This window comes from Megalobrama amblycephala, linkage group LG14 (assembly GCF_018812025.1).
Source record: "Megalobrama amblycephala isolate DHTTF-2021 linkage group LG14, ASM1881202v1, whole genome shotgun sequence".
NCBI classification, from domain to species: Eukaryota; Metazoa; Chordata; class Actinopteri; order Cypriniformes; family Xenocyprididae; genus Megalobrama; species Megalobrama amblycephala.
This window is the reverse complement of record NC_063057.1, coordinates 39812737-39835212: the sequence shown is the minus strand read 5'-3', so window position 1 is coordinate 39835212 and position 22476 is coordinate 39812737. Positions and strand designations below refer to the sequence as shown.

General features: G+C 41.6%; 2 protein-coding genes and 1 pseudogene across 2 annotated transcripts in view; all 3 read right to left on the bottom strand.

Annotated features, from left to right (window-relative positions):
• LOC125245250 (tripartite motif-containing protein 16-like) overlaps positions 1 to 22476 on the bottom strand; it is a 169492-nt gene that overhangs the window by 22133 nt on the left and 124883 nt on the right. The gene's annotated exons all lie outside the window — the stretch shown is intronic.
• On the bottom strand, positions 476 to 4693 carry LOC125245278 (annotated as a pseudogene).
• Positions 7986 to 21971, bottom strand: LOC125245247 (tripartite motif-containing protein 16-like). The gene is made up of 6 exons (XM_048155788.1): positions 21238 to 21971; positions 18565 to 18660; positions 18245 to 18478; positions 17815 to 17974; positions 11243 to 11290; positions 7986 to 11010 (listed from the first exon to the last, which is right to left on the bottom strand). The coding sequence occupies exons 1-6, from the start codon at positions 21808 to 21810 to the stop codon at positions 10490 to 10492; spliced, it is 1632 nt and encodes a 543-aa protein (XP_048011745.1). The 5' UTR covers positions 21811 to 21971; the 3' UTR covers positions 7986 to 10489.

Sequence of the window (22476 nt, the reverse complement as noted above, 5' to 3'; positions counted from 1 at the left end):
GCCGAGTGGGCGGCTTTCTTTAAGGCAGGAACACACCAAGCCGATGGTCGGCCATCTGGCAGTTTTTGTTCGTTGGCCGACTAAGTTTTCTCAGTCAGGCCAACTTTGGACACAGATGCTGCCGACGTGAGCCAACCCTGCAGTCTGCTTTCATCGCCACTAGTACGTCGGCGTCGGTTTGGTGTGTTCCGGCCTTTACACTCACAACGAGCGAGCACTTCTGCCTGCAACATGCTGAAGCGCAAATCCATATTTACAGATGAGTTGCAGAAGAAATTCCCCACTTACTCTCCCGGTCGGGACAAGTGGGAGGCTGCGTGCACTGTGTGCAAAGCTTTTGGTCATAAGGCTGACCATACTTGACAGGTGTCCAACAGCATTTAAGGAAGATACACTTTATACTCTAATATTATCGTTTAACATGAAAATTAACCCACTACAGTCATTTTTACACTTCTACACTAGTAATACATAAATGCAACAAGAACTACAATGGCAGATACATTCATATTTGCAGGTACAATCATATTTGTGCATACAATATTCATGCATGTCTTTGTGTGTGTGTCTGTGTGTGTGCGTATGTTTTTGCTCGCTTGTAATAATCTGATCCGAGGAGGCCATGGTCCTTTGAAGTCGCGAGGGAAATGTTCCGGAAATTACTATAGCAGCAATAAAATGGGTATCGTGACCTATTAGTGTCCGCCAGGCTGGAGCCAATGTGAGATTTACAAACAAAAGTTCACTGAATTGGGGCTTAAACGCAGTTTATGGTGGGCCTGCTGGATTTTGGATCCTGTACAGATCCTACAGCTGCCATTTTGACACATGACACCATGACCCCAGGCGAACTGAGCCTCGCTGGTGACGTCATTGCTGTTGAAGATGATGCGTGGTATTTGGACACATCTGCTCGCCACCAAAGTTAATGAGAAGGATTGGCGTGTCACATGCACACAAAGTTGGACTTTGGTGTATGCATTACATGCAATTGGAAAGTTTGTAAAACATAGCTGTCAACATTGAACACTGAAAATAAGAGAGATTCCCCGGAATCCATCCCCAAAATAAGGGATTTTTTTTACACAATTACTACCCACAGACTTTTAAAAAAAGCACTAATCATTAACAGTCTGAAGAGTTTATAACTACACAATATATATTAAAGAATGACAGACCAATGGATATGTTTAAAGTGCTTTATTTATGAACAAAGTAAACATTACTTACACATTTTCATTTGCTACAATGTGTTTTAGCTTAATGTTGGGGTAGGAGTGAGAAAGAAACAGAGAGAAAAAGACAGACAGACAGAAAGAATGTGTGTAAGAGGCAGTTGAACAAATGGATAGAGACAGTAAAGACAACCTTGCCACCCTTCCTGGTGTGAAGCATGAGCCCTATTGTATACATATGTGGCTGATTTTGCATTTCTTAACACTTTCTGTGAGGGAGTGTACAGGGGAACCGGACCAGTGTGGTTTATTTTACAAGATAGCAATGCACACACAGTGCTGGAATCCAGTGCCATTTGGTTGGATGTAACAATCTTGCTCACCATGTCCTCGGTTTTGGTTGGTGGGTAATTCTGTGATTTTGCCCGTCGGCATCCTGATCCATCATCGCACATCACACTCATCTACTCTACTATCCTTGAAGTTCACTACCGGCTACTTGTCTTCTTCTTCTTTGATAGTAGCCTAAGCTACTGTCTGTATACTGCCACCTGCTTGACTGGAGGTCTAGCAACCCAAGTGCAAGCCACTTCACAGACACAGATAGTTGCGTGTTCTGAGTTAACACAATCAGAGTGTAAAAATATGGGATATTTTACGGGAAAATACTAAAACGGGAAGACAGCGGGAAAAGAGCTAAAAAAACGGGAGGGTTGACAGCTATGGTGTAAAATCATGTTATTTATACGCAGATTCATGAGAACTGGTTGAATCAACTACATGTACTTAATATAGTGTTAGAATGAGTATTTTGGTTTTGGGGTTATCATGTATAATTTATAGTTATTACTACAGTTACTACATGTAACATAACAATGCCACTAAAATAAAGTGTTTCCAAATGTTTTGTCCAATTTTAAAGTTTTATTACCTTGGGCCAGTTGTTCAAAGGTAAGCTGATTGGATTTTGGTTATCGGATTGGATCAAATCTTGAAAATGGGTTGTTCAAAAGGGAAAGAAGGAATCTGAAATCAGATTAGATCACGGAAGTAGTTAAGGCATGCAAAGTGTCTCCTCAGAACTCCATTTAAACGCTCAATTGCACATCTTGTTTTGCAATGAGCAGTGTTGAAGCATGCCTGCGCAGGTGTGGTTGCTGCAAGAAAAGGAGTCATCAGCCATGGTAGGAGTGGATAGGCACTGTCTCCTAATATTATGCCATCCGGTCGGTTGGTTTGGAGCTCTCTGTATAAAGCACTCTCTCTCAGGATACGTGCATCATGAACAGACCCAGGCCACTTCACGACACAGTTTGTGATGATGAGGTCAGCATCGCCCACAAGTTGGATGTTGATGCTGCACCTCCCCTTTCGGTTTATGTACTATCAATCCCTCTCATGAGGTGCTTGGATATGCACAAGAGTGCAGTCAATAACCCCAATAGTATTGGGCATGTTCCCCAAAAGAAAAAAAAACTTGTGCTTGGTATAGGCAATCTGGACATCCTTTGGAAGTGAAACAAACTGATTGACCAGGCTGGCCAATGCAATTGACACCGCTTTCACTACATCACTCACAGTTGATTTGTCCACTCCTATATTGTCACCAACTACTTGGTAGAAAGTCCCAGATGCATAGAAGCGCAGACCAATGAGGACCTATTCTTCCACAGACAGACTGTGACTCCTTCGGGTTCTCCGTTGAAGTTTTGGCCTGACAAGGTCTGTAATGTACTTAATATCAGCATTCCCAAAGCAAAAGCGAGCATACAGTTCTTCAGTGGCCTATTGCTCCAGTGTTTGTGCACGCTCAACATACACCCTTTGACGGTATCCTCTTCCACCAAAACGGTGGTAGCGATGGACAATACCTGCCATGTCAGTGACTCTCTCTAAGTCCTCTGAGAAAGGCTGAATATAAGATGGCTGTCAAATACCCACACACCAATTGGCTGACGTGCTGTGGCTTGTGTTTAATTAAATCAATCATGCCCAAGGCCTATAAATACTATGTTCACTGCAACAGATGAGGTGGAACCATGGACTCAAAAGGACCTAATTTCACTGTTGCAGAAACCCATGCACTGCTGGAGGGTGTTAAGTGCCATTATGTCTCAATAGTAGGAAGCTCTGTTGCGGGTGGAATGGTGACTAACAAAAGGAAGAAAGACATTTGGGTTGAAATCACCCAGAATGTGAATGCAATGGGGTCTGGCCAGAAGAGGGCCTTGAAGCAAGTGAAATTTAGATGGAAGAATCTGAGGGCCAGAACAACAAAGGACCTTGCTGAAGCAAAAAAACACCCAAACAGGCAATAAACCCTTTAAGAAAGGTGAATATACAGATGTGGTTCTGGACATTATTGGAGGTGAGAACTCTAAAGCTCTGCATGGGATTCAAGGTGTTGTAGGGGATGGTGAGCCTACGATTGTAGAGGAAAGTGAGCTAGTTCCTCCTAATGCAGAGGAAACATTCATTCTGGATCTCAGCCCTATTATTGAAATACAACCTGGATCCTCACTGATAGAGCCAGCAGTCACAGGAGCTCAGAAAAGAGACCTGAAGCATCCTTTGCCGTATAATAATGATGATGATGCCTATGAATTACTTCTAAAATGAGAGACTGAAAGAGCAGAAGCACAGATAATCCTGACAGAGGAACAAATCAAGCTGACCAAACTGCAGCAAACCAAAGCAAAACTTCAGACCGCCTCCTAAAAGCAGAGCTTGGGAATGCTGGTCTCTCCTCCTCAGATGAAAAAGAACCCTGAACATTCTTTATTTTGTTAACTACTGGACATTTAGCCATTTTATTTTTTTAAGACGTTTTCAAGATATCCACAATGTATTTGTTAATGTTTGTTTTTTTATTTTTTGTGACTCAGATGAGGGGTCATAAAAGAAGTTATGAATGGAAGTGGATGTTTATGTTATTTTTGTGTTTTGTCTCAAAATAAAAAACTCTTACAGTGACCCCATGTTGGCTCTTCTACCTGTTCTTTACATTAGCTGGTAGCCCACGTTGTGATATGTTGTCCCATTTAGAGCACAGGTAATCCGGATTTGAAAACTGTGTATCTGGATCAGGGTGATCCAGTCCAATGTTGCTTTGAAAAACCGGCATAAAAGTAAGACGGATTACCTGATCCTGAATAGGAAAATATGGGATTTCCAAATTTTTTGAACAACTGGCCCCTTGTTCTTAAAATCCACCCTTCTGCTGGGATCAGGATAATCCCGATTGTTTAGGGATCCCAATTTTACTAAGAAGTTTTGAACAACACAAACTGAAGATTTGATCCAGATCAAAACCAATATTGGATGTCATGATCTAATCCGATTTCAGATTTTTTATTTGATTTTTTTTTAACAACCCCTTTTTCAAGATTTGATCCAATCAAAATCTGATCAGATTACTTTTTTTAACAACTGGGCCCTGAATAAAAGTCTATCTGGATCACAGTGATCCAAGCATATTTTGTGAAAAATCAGCACAAATGTAAGATGGATTACCTGATCCTGGATAGCAAAACATGGGATTTCCAAATCTAGATCATTTGGATCCAGATTAAACTTTTTGAACATCTGGACACAGGTCTGTAAATTCAGTCTGTTCAGAAGGAGGTTTATTTAAAGTAAACTGGATTAGATTAGAATAATTTTGCTCATATTTTCTATGATCAGATGATTTGGGTTTATATATTTCACATTTATTAATAAATTGACATTTATTAATTTTACAACAAGAACCTTTTTATTGATTTTTTATTGAATGATACATGCAAATCATTTATCATTTCAGTTTAAAGGTAATTTTAACAGTAATATTAAAATGATTTATGTGACACTACAATAACAACTGAATGACTGTGATTTCCATCAAGGCATCAACACAAATAGAGCTTGAGAAAAGCACAGATACACACAATCAATCAATCACTCATCATGACTCTCAAACACTGATCTCACTGTCTATATGAGGATTCTTTACACACATTTATTCTGACATGTTATTTCACTGACAGAACCCAAAAATGAAAATTCTGTCATTTATTACTTACCCTCATGTCGTTCCACACCCGTAAGACCTTTGTTAATCTGACAATGATAAGCAATGACATTTCCTCTCTTAAGATCTATAAAAGTACTAAAAACGTATCTAAATCAGTTCATGTGAGTACAGTGGTTCAATATTAATATTATAAAGCGACGAGATTATTTTTGGTGCAACAAAAAAAACAAAATAACGACTTCAGGAAGCATCAGTGTATCAAATCTGCTGTCGAATCTCCAAAGTCATTCGTGATTTCAGCCGTTGGCAGTTTGATACGCGATCCGAATCACGATTCAACACAATGATTCATTTATGCTCCGATTCTTCATGAAGCAGTGTTTTGAAATCGGCCATCACTAAATAAGTCATTTTGTTTTTTTGGCACCCCAAAAATATTCTCGTCACTGATTTAAATATGTTTTTAGTACCTTTATGGATCTGGAGAGAGGAAATGTCATTGCTGTCTATGCAGGCCTCACTGAGCCATCGTATTTCAACAAAAACATCTTAATTTGTGTTCCGAAGATTAACAAAGGTCTTACGGGTGTGGAACGACAGAATTTTCATTTTTGGGTGAACTAACCCTTTAATGTAATGAAGAGAAAATAAGAGACTCTATAACATCTCACTGTTACTGATTTATCATGAGCTCAAAGCATTATGGGTAGAATCTTTATAAAAAAAATTATAATTAATGAATTATAAAGAGACCCCTTTGGTGTGGTGTGGCAAATCAAAAAATCAAATTAGGTGAAGGATGGGTCAAAAGATATCAAGACCAATACAAAATGAGACACCCCGAAATTGGATGTTTAGAAATAATTGTGGATATTGGACTGAACCCTTTTTATAAAATTTAGAGGGGTGGACTCAAGGAAAAATACAATTGGATCTGATCCTCCATCCCTCGCCTTAACAGAGACAGAGATAATTGATGTGTGTCCTTCTCTGAAAACAGAAAATGATAAAATGACTGGAAAAGGGACACAAAGGTGAGGGAAATGTCATTATTGTGGCAAACCTGGTCATTGGGCACAAAAGTGCAAGAGTGCAGGAAACGAAAAAATGATGAGCAAAGACGCAAATAGGGAGAGACAGAAAAATAGGAGAATTCCAACTCCAACCAAGAGTAACAAATACCAAACAGAATGGACTTCCCAATAGGGATGCCTAAGGAGTGAAGGAACCCCAAGTATTTCTATGCTCACTCTAAAATATAAAAATAACAAAATTGATTTGCCAAATTTGGAATTAAATGTAGATGGTAAAAAATATTGCCTGTGGTCAACATTTTATGAAAATGATTTTGATGATGATGTTTCTCTTTTCTTCCCTTCTGTGCTGATGGTGAGCCACACCCTCATCCTGCCGATTACATGCTGAGTGAAGCTGAGAGTGAGGGAGAAGAGATAGAGTCACTGAAACGAGTAAATCCAAAACTGTGGGCTAAGCACAAGCAGGTTTCATCAATGATAAACCGTACACTGCGTTACTGAAAACAAAAACACCAGAGAACACACTCTCCAGAGAAAGAGAAGGGCATTGAACCTGTGATTGAAAATTTGTTTTAACAGGGCATTATTTACATATTCGCCATATAACACACCTGTTAATCCTATTCTCAAAGCAGATGGACAAAGTTGGCGACTTTCACAAGATTTGAGGAAGATCAATGATCTGATCATACCACTTTCACCAGTGGTACCGAATGTGGTAACTATAATAAATTCAATACCTCCTACACATAAATTCTATACTGTCCTTAATATATGTTCTGATTTTTTCAGCATACTGATATCTGAAGAGGTGCAGCCATTATTTTCATTTACGTACAAACAACAACAATTTACATGGACACGTCTTCCTCAGGGCTACGTTGACTGTGTTCTCTGCAATCGTGCACAAAACTCTCAGCAACATCAAGCTCCCACCAACTACATGTTTACTACAGTATGCAGATGACCTGATCATCTCAGCCACAACAGCAAAGGACTGTGAACAGGCCTCCATCATTGTCTGCAATGTGCTGACAGAGGCAGGGTTTAAAGCTTCAAGAAAGAAAGTGCATCTGGGACACATTATCTCAGAAGGCTACCGACACCAAAGCCTCACCACAACAAGCAATCAAGTGGACTGTTGAAATGGATGCGTTGGGCCTTCCTGACTACAAAAAAGACTTCCACCTTTACAAGCACGAGAGCGGGGGCATTACAGCGGGGATACTGGCCCAGGAACACGGTACAAGTTATAGCCCTGTGGCGTATCTTTCCAAAACTTTAGACAACATTACACAAGGTCTGCCTTCGAGCAGTGGCTGCTGCTGCCCTGATGGTATGAGATGCTGAAAACACTGGCTCTCACATCCACTGACGTTACACACCTCACACCAGGTAAATGCAATTTTACATAACCTACAGGTGCCATCGAATCAAAAATTGAATTTACCTTGGCATAGTTGAATAACAAGAGTTCAGTACATGGAAATGACATACAGTGAGTCTCAAACACCATTGTTTCCTCCTCCTTATATGAATCTCATTTGTTTAAAAGACCTCCGAAGAACAGGCGAGTCTCAACATAACACCGACTGTTACGTAACAGTCAGGATCATTAATATGTACGCCCCCAATATTTGCATATGTACGGAGCCCCTAAAGGGACATGGTGGTAGAAAAAAAATGGGAAGGAAGGAAATTTTAAATTTTACGTGGTGGTGGAAAAAAATTTGGGATGGGAGGATTTTTTTTTTTTTTAATCTTTTGTGTTCCCTCGCAAAGATTGCGTTCCCTCGCAAAGATGTTTGCGTTCCCTCGCAAAGTTGGCTGGCAGTAGTGTTTCAGTTAGTAACATACGTTAATAATGCACACAAATAATGCGCAGCTCTTAGAGTTTGAACTTATTGGACTCAAATATAAAGAAATGCAGTCAGTGCTTATGTCAAGCAGTTCAGTTGGCAATATATTCACAGATTTGAGCTTCCCGGATTAATAACTCATGAATAAACGTTGTTAAAACACAAATGCAGCTACTTCCAATCATAGTAACCTAGACAACAAGCTACAACAACCCAATTTTCCTCAAATGTGTTTTATAATAAATTGGTCTCTATGAGCAGGCGGCGGAGATACACGCCTGAAGGGACCGTCTGAAAAGTGCAAGAGGGGATAGTCTATATGTTGACGGTTCATGTTCTAAACCATCAGATGTTCAGACGTTTATGTGGCTATGCAGTTGTTAGACTACTATTACCATACACATCAGCACAGGCAGCGGAACTAGTGGCACTAATGAGAGTTTGTGAACTTTCAAAAGATAAAATTGTCACAATTTATACTGATTCTAAGTATGCATTCTGATTTTTAATGCAGTGCAGCTGACGAGCAAAGTGGCCATAGTCAAGGTGAGGGGACATGCAGTAGGAGATTCAGAGGAAGTAAGTAATCAATTGGCTGACTTACAATACTGGGCCTCAAAGACAGTGCTGCAAAGACAGCTCAGGCAATTAATGCTTTGTATTGCATTGCAAATGTACACAAGACAACCAAATTGGTGTTAGATTCATGCTTTATCTGTGCAAAAATTAACATCCATCGACCTGTAAATAATTCAGACAGATTCACAAAGTGGCCAGAAGCTTTCCCATGTGCGAGGGAGAATGCAAAAATGGTGGTTAAAATTTTGTGCAAAGAAATTATACCCAGATTGGGGATACCAAGTGTAATTTAAAATGATTATGGAACACCTTTTGCATCAAAGGTAACACAATTATTGGCTAAAACTTTAGCTATTGATTGGCATTTTAACATACCGTACAATCCAAGATCATCCACAGTTGTTGAAAGATTTAACAGAGCAATCAAAGATCGATTAACTAAAGAGTGTTTAGAGATGGGAAAAAATTGGATGACTGTATTGCCAGCTGTTTTAGCTGAAATACAAATGACACCATCCTCCACTACTAAAATGTCTCCTTTTGAAATTCTGATGGGTAGGCCTTTCCCGACACCATTAATGGTGATGTCTCACTAATTCTTCCTCTCCCCTCAGAGAAACCAACACACCAGTTTGTGCCTAACCAGCAGGTGCTGATAAGGAGTCTAAGGCCTGTCAAGATCAGAGAGCCAAAATATCTGGGGCCACGGTGATTGAAGTGACGAGGACGGGAGTACTGAATAGATTGAAGGCTGCCCTGTGCCAAGGGGGACATTCAGATTAACTAGGAGAGTAAACATATGGGCGGAAAGGAGATGAACGCAGCGTTACATCCATATGCGATCTGATTAGTTAATCTGGACCAACATAACAACGTCAAGGACCATGGAAGGAGAGAGCAGTTCAGTGACAGGCAGTGTTGGATAAAACTTTGACTGCAGAATGAGACTTGTAACAATAACTTTGACCATGTTAATTGCTCTGCCTACTACCATGGCTCAGAACATGGACACCAAGGACTGTTTGATTTGTCATGCCATACACAGCGTCTGGTCCATTGTCCCTCTAACTTACAATGCTGCCAAGACAATCAACATGAACAATGTAAGACCATGCAATGGATCTCTAACGGCGACGTACTGCTTTTATGTTTGACTCCATGCATATTACAATCCTTAGAAGGAATGATTAAGACAAGTCTTGGAATATGTGATTATGATGTTTATAATGATTATCTGTTTAGATTTTGCTATTATTTGAAAAAAACAGATTTATCAATTTCCTTTAAAGTGAAGCACTAAATCATAAATTATTTAAAGTGGCCATTGTTAAATAATTTCTTATTTATTGGGCTTCACTTTTTGACTTTCTATGTGTCTTGGGATTTTTCCATTGTGCACATCATGTACCTACCAAGACAAAACAAGAAGTAGTAGTCCTTGGACACACTGACACTCTCACACATTCAACCAGAAGTTGAAGACACACACACATTTACGCACATGCATTTCTTATTTGTTATTATATTTCTTGAAATGTCATACATAGTAAGGTTTGATTCTTAAGTCGTATGATTGGATGCTCAAGCCATCCTGGAGATTGTTGTTTGACCTATGTCTATAAATATGACCCTTCTTCCTGAATAAATCTGAGAATGCTTTGTACCACACTTGATCTGTGTCTGCTTGGTCATTCTCCCGAGATCTCGCGCTGCTGCTGCCACACATCACAGGGGTTGAGACGCCTGTTTCTAAACTGATGACTGAGACTACAAATATTCTACCTATTATTGAGATTTTGATCTAACACTAAAGTCTAGTCTGATTCATCAACACAGTTTCACTGAGGAATTGCAACAAACAGTAAACCCAGGATAAAGCGGTTGAGTGAATGTGGTCTGGACTGTGTGGATGAGGCTCATTGTGTCTCCAGAGACGCTGTAGAAGGACAGAGTTCCTGCACTGTGATCCACATACACTCCTATTCTACTGATGATGGACTTTACAGGGAGTTTAGTCTCTATGTTATTGTGTTTGAATGAGTAACTGGAGGAAGAGCAGATCAAACTCCAGGACTGATCATTAGATCCAAACACACACTCATTACCCGATCCCTTCCTGCTGATGCTCTTATATGACACTGATATATACACACATCTACTCTTCTCAATCTCCCAGTAACAGCGTCCACACACTCTCTCTCTACACAACACCTGAAGATATCCATCAAATCTGTCTGGATGATCAGGATACGACTGATCTCTCTCAGTGTAAGTAATCACTCTGTTCCTCTCAGACAGACGGAGGTATTTATTCACTGTGTTCAGATCCAGATTGAGCTGATGGGAATCTGATGGAGATAAAACACATCAGAATCAGTAATTATCAATCTGTCTGATCTTTTAATATTTCAGAACTCTTCATGATCAATATATCATCAACATCTCAGTACAGTTTACCAGATATCCTGTGCAAATCATCATTTAAATGATCAATTATTAAACTCGTAAATCATGTTTTCTTTCACAGTTAGAACATGAACACACTCAAGAGTTTCTCTGCTTGTTTTCTCAGTGACTTACATTGTAGGAAGTCGTTCCTGGTTCTGGGAACAATGTTGATAAAAGTGACTGTGGAAATCAACAGACATGAAGAGTGTGATTATCATGTCAAGAGAAAATGATCCCTGCATCCATTACTAGGACATTTCTAATAGATCTTCTGAGAGCAGATCAATCTCCAGCGTCCAGTTGTTCAAAAGTAACCTGAGTGGATTTCAGATTGGATCAAATCTCAAAAATAAATTGTTCAAAAGGGGAAAAAAAGGATTCTGAAATCAGATTAGATCACAAAATCAAATCTTGGTTTTGATCTGGATCAAATCATTAGTTTGTGTTCAAACGTTTTTAGTAAGATATCGTTAGCCTCATAGCATAATTGCCTAAGTCATTCATTTTCAAATGATACTTAGGCAATTATGCTATGAGGCTAACGATATGGATTATACTGATCCTATCAAAAGGGTGGATTTCAGGAACAAAAATTTTATAAAACTGATCAAAAATACAGCATTTATATACATACACACATTATTTATTTTGATCTTGATTGGTTTAACAGTTAAAGTAATAAATTAGAAGTAGACATTATTAGGCTACATATTTAGCCTTTCAGAAGGCTACAGTAAAGTAGCAAAGGGATTTAGACGCCATAAAATAATCCCAAAACAGCTGTAAATATCAAACTAAAATATTATATTTAGTTTAAAGAGTTTATCACTGTTTGTAAACTACATTGGCACAATCATAAGGAATGAACTATTCAAAAGTTCTTTGCAAACGCAAAGTTTCTCGGGGTGAACACTATGCAAAACTTGTCTGAGAAAACGCAAATTCACTGAAATATTTTCCCCCCCCCATCTCATAATCATGTCCCTTCAGGGGCTCCATAGAACACTAGTAATCCAAATTTGGTCATTTGAAAGTGTGTATCTGGATCAGGATGATCCAATCCAAATTGGCACAAAAGTTTTACCTGATCCTGGATAGCAAAACGTCTCAGGTTACGTATGTAACTATGGTTCCCTGAGAACAGGGAACGAAACTCTGCGTTTGCGAATGCTATGGGGGAACGTCACGTGACTCGGTGTCTGAAAGCCAACTATCCAATAACTCCAATGCCTATTGGCCGGCGACAGCCTATGACATCATACGGCGCGACCCGGAAATATAAAAGGTGCGCCTGGGGAAGCAGTCATTACCCATCATCTTGAGGGACTGTTCAGCAGGCAGCCCGAAGCATGGCAAGGAAACGCACAGTCTCGTTCCCTGTTCTCAGGGGACATATGTAACCTGAGACGTTCCCTTTGAAAGGGAACTTCTACTCTGCGTTTGCAAACACTATGGGGAATGATATACCCATGCCGCCATGCTTGAGGAGAGTGCCTGCCAAGAAATATGGCTGAGACAAAGGCTCCAGAGCAGTTAGAGAACTGCTTGGCAACTCCCCCTCGGGTCACTCCAGGCTGTCAGTGACAGCATTCCCTTTGGCCAACAGCCCAAGCTGAACTTCAAGAAGGCCTTCCTCAGAGGCCATTATGAAGCTGCTAAGGCATCTGGAACCAACTTTTCTGAAGAGAAAGTGGTCCCTTTAAGGGAATGTGGCCCAAAACCGAAGGGAACCTCAGCCAGTCACTAGAGGGGAGTGAAGTCACCCCCAATCCCACCAGGGAGGCCAACCTAGTCTGTCACGAGACAAACTTAGTCTTGGCCAATCCTGTCTGAATACAGAGCCTCTAAAACACATTCTTCCTAGAAGATAGTAGGTAAGAGTGATTGCAAAGAGGCAGAAACAAACTCAAACCCACGCGTAGAGACGGGCATCTCAGAGAGCAGAACTCAGCTAAGTGCTATGGACCCTCGTATTGAGGGGAGTACAATCCACTCATCCTAGGATCTACTCAGCCCTTAATTAACACACTGAGGAGGCTGTGCACTAGAGAACCCTAATACAGGGGAGCACAAACCAGCCTGAGGCTGAATCTTAGGAGGAGGCCTGATTAAGGCCTACAACCATGATCAGCTTAGAGAGCTAAGCACTATTACAAACATAACCCTAAAAGGGAAGTACAAAGCTCACCTAACAGGTAGACCATGCAATGGGCACATACTCATGGAGGCCGAGGAGGGGCCTACAGCATGATAGTAGCTATATGTGAAAACAGAAGTATATTCAGATAGTGTCCTGGAAGGGCCACCCTGAACACCTGTCTTGCTGGGGTAGACAGACGACTTCAATGGCAGCATAAGAGGCTGCAAAGTGCCCGCATGACAATCCACCCTAACACAATCCAACGAGCAGTGTACTCAGTAAAAGCACCTTTTACTCTTTAAAGCAAGAGGAGTACAGCGTATGCCAACACGTATTAAGGAAGGCCTGGAGGGGCCTATAACCTCAACAGACACGTGGCATCAGCTCGTGGCAGTGTTTAGGCACCAAGGACGATAAACAACCAGACAAAAGGAGGTTGGATTTATCACTTGGGCCTCTGGTCAATGAAAGTGTATACAGATAATTCTCAAAGAGAAATACACACAAACATACACCAGTGTGTTCAAAAAGGCAGCCCATAGGGCCTAGCAACCTCTAAGACACACGGCGTAAGTCTCGTGGCCGTTTCTAGGAGCACAAAAGATCCACCCTAGGCGCTAGGTGGCTCTTAGCTCAACTAGAGTAGAATCAGACTCAGGGAGGCAGATGTAGGTTAAACCAAACCTTAGTAAGGTTTCACTACCATAATCAACCTGAGGGGCCAGCCACTCGAAATCCTTGGTAAAAAGCACCTTGTTACTCTCATAGCGAGAGGATTACATGACTGAACTCCACGTGTTACACCGGAGGCCGAAGTAGGCCTACCTTAGTAAACATGTGGCATCAGCAAGTGGCTACCATAACCATACCACCCAAAAGGCCATGTATTAGAAGTTTCCAAGATGGAATACATGAAAACGCTGACAAACATTGTGAACGGGCCTGTTAGGGCCTATCTGTCAGTGATGGGGCGTGGCCGATGGTGGCATGGTTTCGCAGGCATCCTGCCATTAAGTCGACTAGAAAAGGAGGCCTTGAGGGGCCTCCATTCCAGCATCAAGTGGCGATCAGCCTGTTTACAGATTAAATCACAAACTGTTCCAACATGTGAACTAAAAAGGAGGCCTGAAGGGGCCTGCCGATTCAATGACATGTGGCTTCAGCTCGTGAATTTAAGGGAACCAAGCTACAGGGAACCAGAACTAACCCAACATAACTATGGGAAACTAACTGCGACCTGCGCTAGGCTACACATTCCAACAGGCAATGTACTCTATACATGTGACTAAAGGGAACCAAACAAAGCCAACATGGTCTAAGGGAGGCTAATACAGCCTACTACCACAAACAGACACGTGGCAGGGCCTGTGGCAGTGTAAATCTGTAAGAATATGTGAGCAACCTATGATCAGTTGAACAGCATTGTACAAACAACTGCTAACTAGAGAGGCCGAATACCATAAGGCCTACAATCCGAGTTATATGCAATATAGCTGTTAACAAGATCATCAAGGAGGGAGCTAAATAGATAACAACTTTCCTCAAAAAGTGGTTCTAACTACCCTGAGTATGCAATCCAACAGGTGATGCACTCAGTGACACAAATAAACCTCTTAACTGGGGAATATAAGTCACCATATTCTCAAATAGAGGCCACTTTACAGCAAAAAGGGCCTACTATTATGAGAGCAGGTGCTAACCTGTGGCAGCATAAGTAAGCTCACATACCAGTGTAGGGGAAAAGTCTAGAACTCAAAGTAACACAAACTTTGATATACATGCTGTTTTAAAAGGAAAAAAACACTCTCTGTACAGATTCTCAAATCTGTTCTAAGCCCTAGAGGACGGGAGCTAAAAAACTAGCAATGTCAATTTAAACTTGATAAATACAAACATCAAGTGGCTCAGAAGAAAATAATTTCCTTTAGCATGAAAGTGTTAGAAAGTGGGGCCTAGCACACACCTGCATAACTTACCTACGCAACGATAAGGGCCTACCACCTGAGAAACAGCATCAGGGAGTCTAAAAACAGCCTATAACCTAGCTGTTAAACTCACAATTGCACCTACACAAGCAAGGGGATAATTGGGCATACAGCCTAAACAACTCCCTCAGGAGGAGGCCAGAACTAGGAACTACACATCCTGCAAAAGAATAGTAAATACATATGGGGTTAATTCATATACCACACATCACCTAACTCTAGCCTGGTCGTTAAGCTATAGGCCTATTTACTACAACAGGCACCATAACAATGCCTGATCTCCACTTCCAAATCTCATGATGAGAGAAATAAAGTGATGCTCAAAGCTAAAATGTCAGGCAGCTGGTTAGGACCGCCGTAGACACATAAACTGAAGTAATGAGTGCCAACTCAGACTATACTGAAAAATAGCTGAGAAGCTACTCATATATAGAGAAAAAAACTGAGCAGCAGCCATTTTTTGGCCTGCTCAGTCAGTCTCAACTCTCCAATTTTGCCCAAAAACCCCTTAATAGTAACATTTCACTATTACATGTTCAGGAACAAAACAAGGACAAACATTTAAAAAAATTGAATCAGACCTTGTCTTACCTTCCCGTGGCTTGAAGACCATAGACTCCTCCTTCACGTGTTTGAATGGGAAGGAAGAAATCCATGGTTCTAAAAGCCCAAAGAACCCTTTCACTATCAAGCCAGAAGGCGGGCCTTCAGAAAAAATTTCATCATGGGCCCAGCCGTCAGCCTGACTGTTCAAAGGTGTCGTCCTGAACATGCACAGTGATTAAAAATGCCCAGGAGGCAGAGGAAGAAGGGCGAAGGCAGATGTAAGATTGCCTTCTCCAAGAGAGGGAATCGATCAATCACCTCTCTTAAGTCCATCTTCCTCGTATCCCGCCACTGCGACTTACTCCGAGGTGAAGGAGGTGCTTGAGCGGCGACATTAGATCTCTGGCCCTGCCTCTGAGCCTTGGCTCGAGATGGCCCAGGGCCTACCGGCTGTCTGGGCCCAGGATTGGACCTGAGCGGTATGCAGATTTTATACGCCGCTGAGCACGCCTTTGCCTCCCTGAACTTTCCGACAACTGTCTCAACGGAGCCGCAGAAAAGTTCAGTTGGTAAAACCGGGGCATCGAGGAGAGAGCCCTTCTCTTTCTCCCCGATGTCCGCCATGTTCAGCCACAGATGCCTCTCCGTGGCCACCTTGGCTGCCATCGATCTCCCAATCGAGGTGGCCCTCTGCTTGGTGGCCCGGAGAGCGAGATCTGTGGTGCGGCGCAGCTCAGCTACCGCATCAGGGGACAAACCCTGATCCAGGTCCTTCAGCAGATCTAGTAGGCTTGCAACACTGCCATAGTGTGCAAAGCCGCACCAGCCTGACCTGCAGCAGCATATGCTCTGCCGTTCAGACGAGATGTAACTTTAAGGGGTCTGGACGGCAGAACCGGAGCTCTCAGTGTCGGTGCACTGCCTGTGACTCGTCATAGTTAGCAAACGTCTCATCAATAGGTGGCAATGATACCCATGCTGGCCCAATCCCTCCACATCAGTGAAATTGCCCCGCTGATGTGGATGAATTCTGGCTGAGTATGGGTTCTTCCATGCCTTCTTGATCTCTACGTGGACATCTGGAAGGAATGGAAGGCTCACTGGAGTTACAGGGTTGTGGTCAGAAAGACACCGTTCGTCTAACCTGCTCTTTCTTCACGCGCTCCCACAGCAGCTGCAGCCTGCCGGCGGCGCGTTCCACAACCTCCAGTAGCTCGGCATATGCTGGGCAGGGAGGTTTGGAGAAAGAAGCAGTCGCATCTCCTTCTTCCTCCACTGCCATCTCCTGCTCACGGGGGTTAGCAGCCAGAAGAACACTCGCTCCCAGATCCGATGATGTCAGTGATAAGACATCATCGTCATCCAGGAGCTCATCCCCGCCAGCCGCCACCGGAGGCCGAGAGACCGTAACACCCCTCTCAAACTCCGTGGCGAGCTCCATCTGCGAGCCCCATGATGTGCAGCCGCTGCTCTGCCTCGGCACGAGCGGGGCCGGACCCACTAGGCGCAGATGTTGACGCTTCTTCCCTCAAGAAGAGGGCCAGGCGGGAACGGAGCGTTTTGATGAGAAAACGCTCACAACTTTCACAGACAGCGCCCTCAAGCACTGTCCGTGCGTGTTCTTCCCCCAGACAGTGCACGCATAGGGTGTGCGGATGTTCCAGAGTCAAAAAACACTTCCTAAAGTGTTTCTCCTCAGACATATTAGAATATGTACTCACAATATACTGGAAGTTATTCACGACAGTGGCAAGACACAGACAGTCCCAACAGAGGATGAGATAATGACTGCTTCCCCAGGCGCACCTTTTATACTTCCAGGTCGCGCCGTATGACGTCATAGGCTGTCGCCAGCCAATAGGCAGTGGAGTTATTGGATAGTTGTCTTTCAGACACCGAGTCACGTGACATTCCCCCATAGCGTTTGCTAACGCAGAGTAGAAGTTCCCTTTCGAAAGGGAACATGGGATTTCGTAATTCATATAATTCTGATCCAGATTAAGCTTTTTGAACAACTGGCTCCAGGACTTTACCTCTGTCAGAGATCTTCTTCAGCTCCTCTTTGCCGAAATCCTCCAGTTTGTCTCTCAGCTGACGGACAGATTCTCTCACAACATCAAAAGAGGAGAGAGAACTGAAGGGATCGTCATTTACGTCTGCAGATTCAGGAGGAGCTGAGAGAGACTGGAAACTCTACAGAAAACAGAAATCAAAGCTCAACAAGCTCTGGAAGCTCAACATATCTTTCAGAAAAATGTTTCCTAAGAGATTTCCAGAGCTGAACTGCATTTGTAAGTGCGTCTCTTTCAAAAGAAGAAGATCAGATGATCTGACTGATGATTATATAATAACCGAACACACAGATCAACACTTCAGTCAACGGCTCATTCTGCTCTCATAAAATGTTTCTCTGTGAGTCTCTTGCTCAAGTCCACTATGATCCTGTTCTTCTAGATCTGTTACCTGCAGGAAATGGATGTGATCCTGTGTGAGTGAAAGCTGCTCCAGCTCAGCATCTCTCCTCCTCAGATCATTGATCTCCTGCTCCAGTTGCTCCAGTCGTCCTTCAGCTCGACTCACTGCAGTCTTTTCCTGATCTCTGATCCGCTGTGTGGCCTCACAGCGGCTTCTCTCAATGGAGCGGATGAGCTCAGTGAAGATCCTCTCACTGTCCTCCACTGCTGTCTGTGCAGAGCGCTGTTAGGACACACATCACAATCACACAGTGGTTTCAGTGAGTCCTGACTGAGACTTCTCAAACTTCTCTTCTTCTCCAGACTCACCTTCTGAGACTCCACAGCCTCTCTCAGCTGCTGAAGATCTTTCTCTCTCTGCTGGATCCTCTGCTGGAACAACCTCTGCGTCTCCTTCAGCTGATGCTAAAGGACAAACCAATAACAGGAAAAACATCACATAAATCAGATATGAATCCAGTATCAGTTAAGTGCTGAGACTGAGGGGTTAAAGATCTGAGATAAGATTATAGGTTTTTATTATATTACAGCATTATTTCATCAATGCATATTTTTACAAAAAAAATATATTCTGAAGAATGTCTCTGTTTCTAGAGCCCAAATCAAATATGGAGTAACGTCAATAACATCAAACCTCACTGGCTCATGCATGTCACATGACTAATCATGCCACCATATTTAATTTTTCTTATGACTTCAGAATTTCTAGGCTAAACACTAAAAAAGTATGTTCTATATAGTATGAGTGTGTGTAGTATGAATGTAAACCAGACGTACTACATTTGACATGTTGTCATTATCATGTGACCTACCAGAATCAGTTGCATCGCTTCATATCATTCCCAAAAAGTGTCCATTTTATGAATCAACTTCAGAATCTCACTGGAAGTAGGTCATCCGGATACTTTTTGCCTACTTTTTTGTGAATATTGTGACTTATTTTTTCGTCACATACTGTTTTTTTTCTCTTAGGGAAGATTTTGGATGCAGCCTTCGATAACGCCCACTTTTATAATGATTGCTTTCTGAACCGTGCAGTTTAAAGCAGGTCAGATGTTATAAATGAAGTTTCAAACATTGGTTCAGTAGTCGTCTAATCATTCAGTCCTGTCAATCATCATTAGGAGAGTATACAGGTGCTGGTCATATAATTAGAATATCATCAAAAAGTTGATTTATTTCACTAATTCTATTCAAAAAGTAAAACTTGTATATTATATTCATTACACACAGACTGATATATTTTAAATGTTTATTTCTTTTAATTTTGATGATTATAACTGACAACTAAGGAAAATCCCAAATTCAGTATCTCAGAAAATTAGAATATTACTTAAGACCAATACAAAGAAAGGATTTTTAGAAATCTTGGCCAACTGAAAAGTATGAACATGAAAAGTATGAGCATGTACAGCGCTCAATACTTAGTTGGGGCTCCTTTTGCCTGAATTACTGCAGCAATGCGGTGTGGCATGGAGTCGATCAGTCTGTGGCACTGCTCAGGTGTTATGAGAGCCCAGGTTGCTCTGATAGTGGCCTTCAGCTCTTCTGCATTGTTGGGTCTGGCATATCGCATCATCCTCTTGACAATACCCCATAGATTTTCTATGGGGTAAAGGTCAGGCTAGTTTGCTGGCCAATTAAGAACAGGGATACTATGGTCCTTAAACCAGGTACTGGTAGCTTTGGCACTGTGTGCAGGTGCCAAATCCTATTGGAAAATGAAATCTGCATCTCCATCAAGTTGGTCAGCAGCATGAAGCATGAAGTGATCTAAAACTTCCTGGTATACGGCTGCGTTGACCTTGGACCTCAGAAAACACAGTGGACCAACACCAGCAGATGACATGGCACCTCAAACCATCACTGACTGTGGAAACTTTACACTGGACCTCAAGCAACGTGGATTGTGTGCCTCTCATCTCTTCCTCCAGACTCTGGGACCCTGATTTCCAAAGGAAATGCAAAATTTACTTTCATCAGAGAACATAACTTTGGACCACTCAGCAGCAGTCAAGTCCTTTTTGTCTTTAGACACTTCTGACGCTGTCTGTTGTTCAAGAGTGGCTTGACACAAGGAATGCGACAGCTGAAACCCATGTCTTGCATACGTCTGTGCGTAGTGGTTCTTGAAGCACTGACTCCAGCTGCAGTCCACTCTTTGTGAATCTCTCCCACATTTTTGAATGGGTTTTGTTTCACAATCCTCTCCAGGGTGCGGTTATCCATATTGCTTGTACACTTTTTTCTACCACATCTTTTCCTTCCCTTCGCCTCTCTATTAATATGCTTGGACACAGAGCTCTGTGAACAGCCAGCCTCTTTTGCAATGACCTTTTGTGTCTTGCCCTCCTTGTGCAAGGTGTCAGTGGTCGTCTTTTGGACAACTGTCAAGTCAGCAGTCTTCCCCATGATTGTGTAGCCTACAGAACTAGACTGAGAGACCATTTAAAGGCCTTTGCAGGTGTTTTGAGTTAATTAGCTGATTAGAGTGTGGCACCAGATGTCTTCAATATTGAACCTTTTCACAATATTCTAATTTTCTAAGATACTGAATTTGGGATTTTCCTTAGTTGTCAGTTATAATCATCAAAATTAAAAGAAATAAACATTTGAAATATATCAGTCTGTGTGTAATGAATGAATATAATATACAAGTTTCACTTTTTGAATGGAATTAGTGAAATCAACTTTTTGATGACATTCTAATTATATGACCAGCACCTGTATAAAAAGCAGTCATTGCACTGTCCCAGTGACAATTCTTCCAGCATCCCTCCAATCACAACATACTGAGACTGACTGACCAATCAGAGCGGACTGCAATTTTCTGAAGGCGGGTTTTAAAGAAATTGAAACACAAACCGTGTTCAGACAGAAGGTGAAAACAGACATTAAATGATTTAAATGTATTCTAGTAGACCCCATAAACAAAATTATAAGCCTGTAAATGAACATAATGGGACCTCTTGAAGGTCATACCTGTTTCTCTGTCCTCTGTGCAGCAACTGATACAGTGTCGTGGTTTTTATGTTCATCCATCATACACAGCACACATATACACTTCTGATCAGTGTGGCAGAAAACCTCAAGGATCTTGTCATGTTTCGGGCAGATCATCTCCTGCAGTCGTCCAGTGGCTTCAGTCAGATTGTGTCTCTTTCCTTTAAACCAACTCTCATGTTGTTCAAGGTGATTCTGACAGTAAGAGTTCAGACACACCAGACAGGACTTGACGGCTTTGTGTTTTCTTCCAGTACAGACGTCACACTGCACATCTCCAGCTCCAGCGTAACAGTCAGCAGGAAGTTTAATCTTCTTCAGTTTCTCCACCATTTCAGCCAGAATGGTGTTTTTAGCTAAAGCAGGTCTTGGACTGAAGGTCTGTCTGCACTGAGGGCAGCTGTAGACTCTCTTCTCATCCTCCTGATCCCAGCAGCCTGTAATACAGATCTTACAGTAACTGTGTCCACAGGGAATGGCCACTGGTTCCTTCAGGAGATCCAGACACACTGAACACTTGAACTCATCCTGAGAAAATCTGGCTTCTGCCATTTTACAGCATGAATACAGAGACACAAACACACAACAGCTCAACTACACTTCAGTTTCAGTTTCTCTGAGCTCCCTGTTTCCTGGTTCTGTGTTTGAGTGACGTGTGTAAAACAGGCGTGTCTATAAAGCAGTGTGACGAGGTGTGATGGTAATAACAGTCAATGGTGTTTATTATTTTTTGTGATCCAGCATTCCCAAAATTGTGCACAAAATATTTACAAAAAAAACATGGAAAAACATCATAACTGAAACTATTTTCATAGTATTTAGTTTTCTTAAAAAGAATTTATTTTTAATGAAAACTTATAAACTGTTAAAGACATACTGTATGTACTGTAACTATCCAAGGCTGGTAATCGATAGTCTGTTATAGATGTGTTTGTTAAAGTCATCAATTTGCATTATTTCAACTAATTTTTAAAGAATACTAAGGCTATATTTTTATTATACTTACATATAATTAGTTATTTTATAATATGCTACTAATATTGATTATTTTATATTTTTTACATTTTTATTGTTTAATTCTTAATAAAAAAAAAAAAAAAAAAAAAAAACCACTTCTGAAATACATTTAAATTGATGCCTGCCATGGAGTTTCTTATTTGTCGTCTCTGATTTTTGACCAGAAACACAACGAGTGTTTTAGGGATTTCAACACAGCAC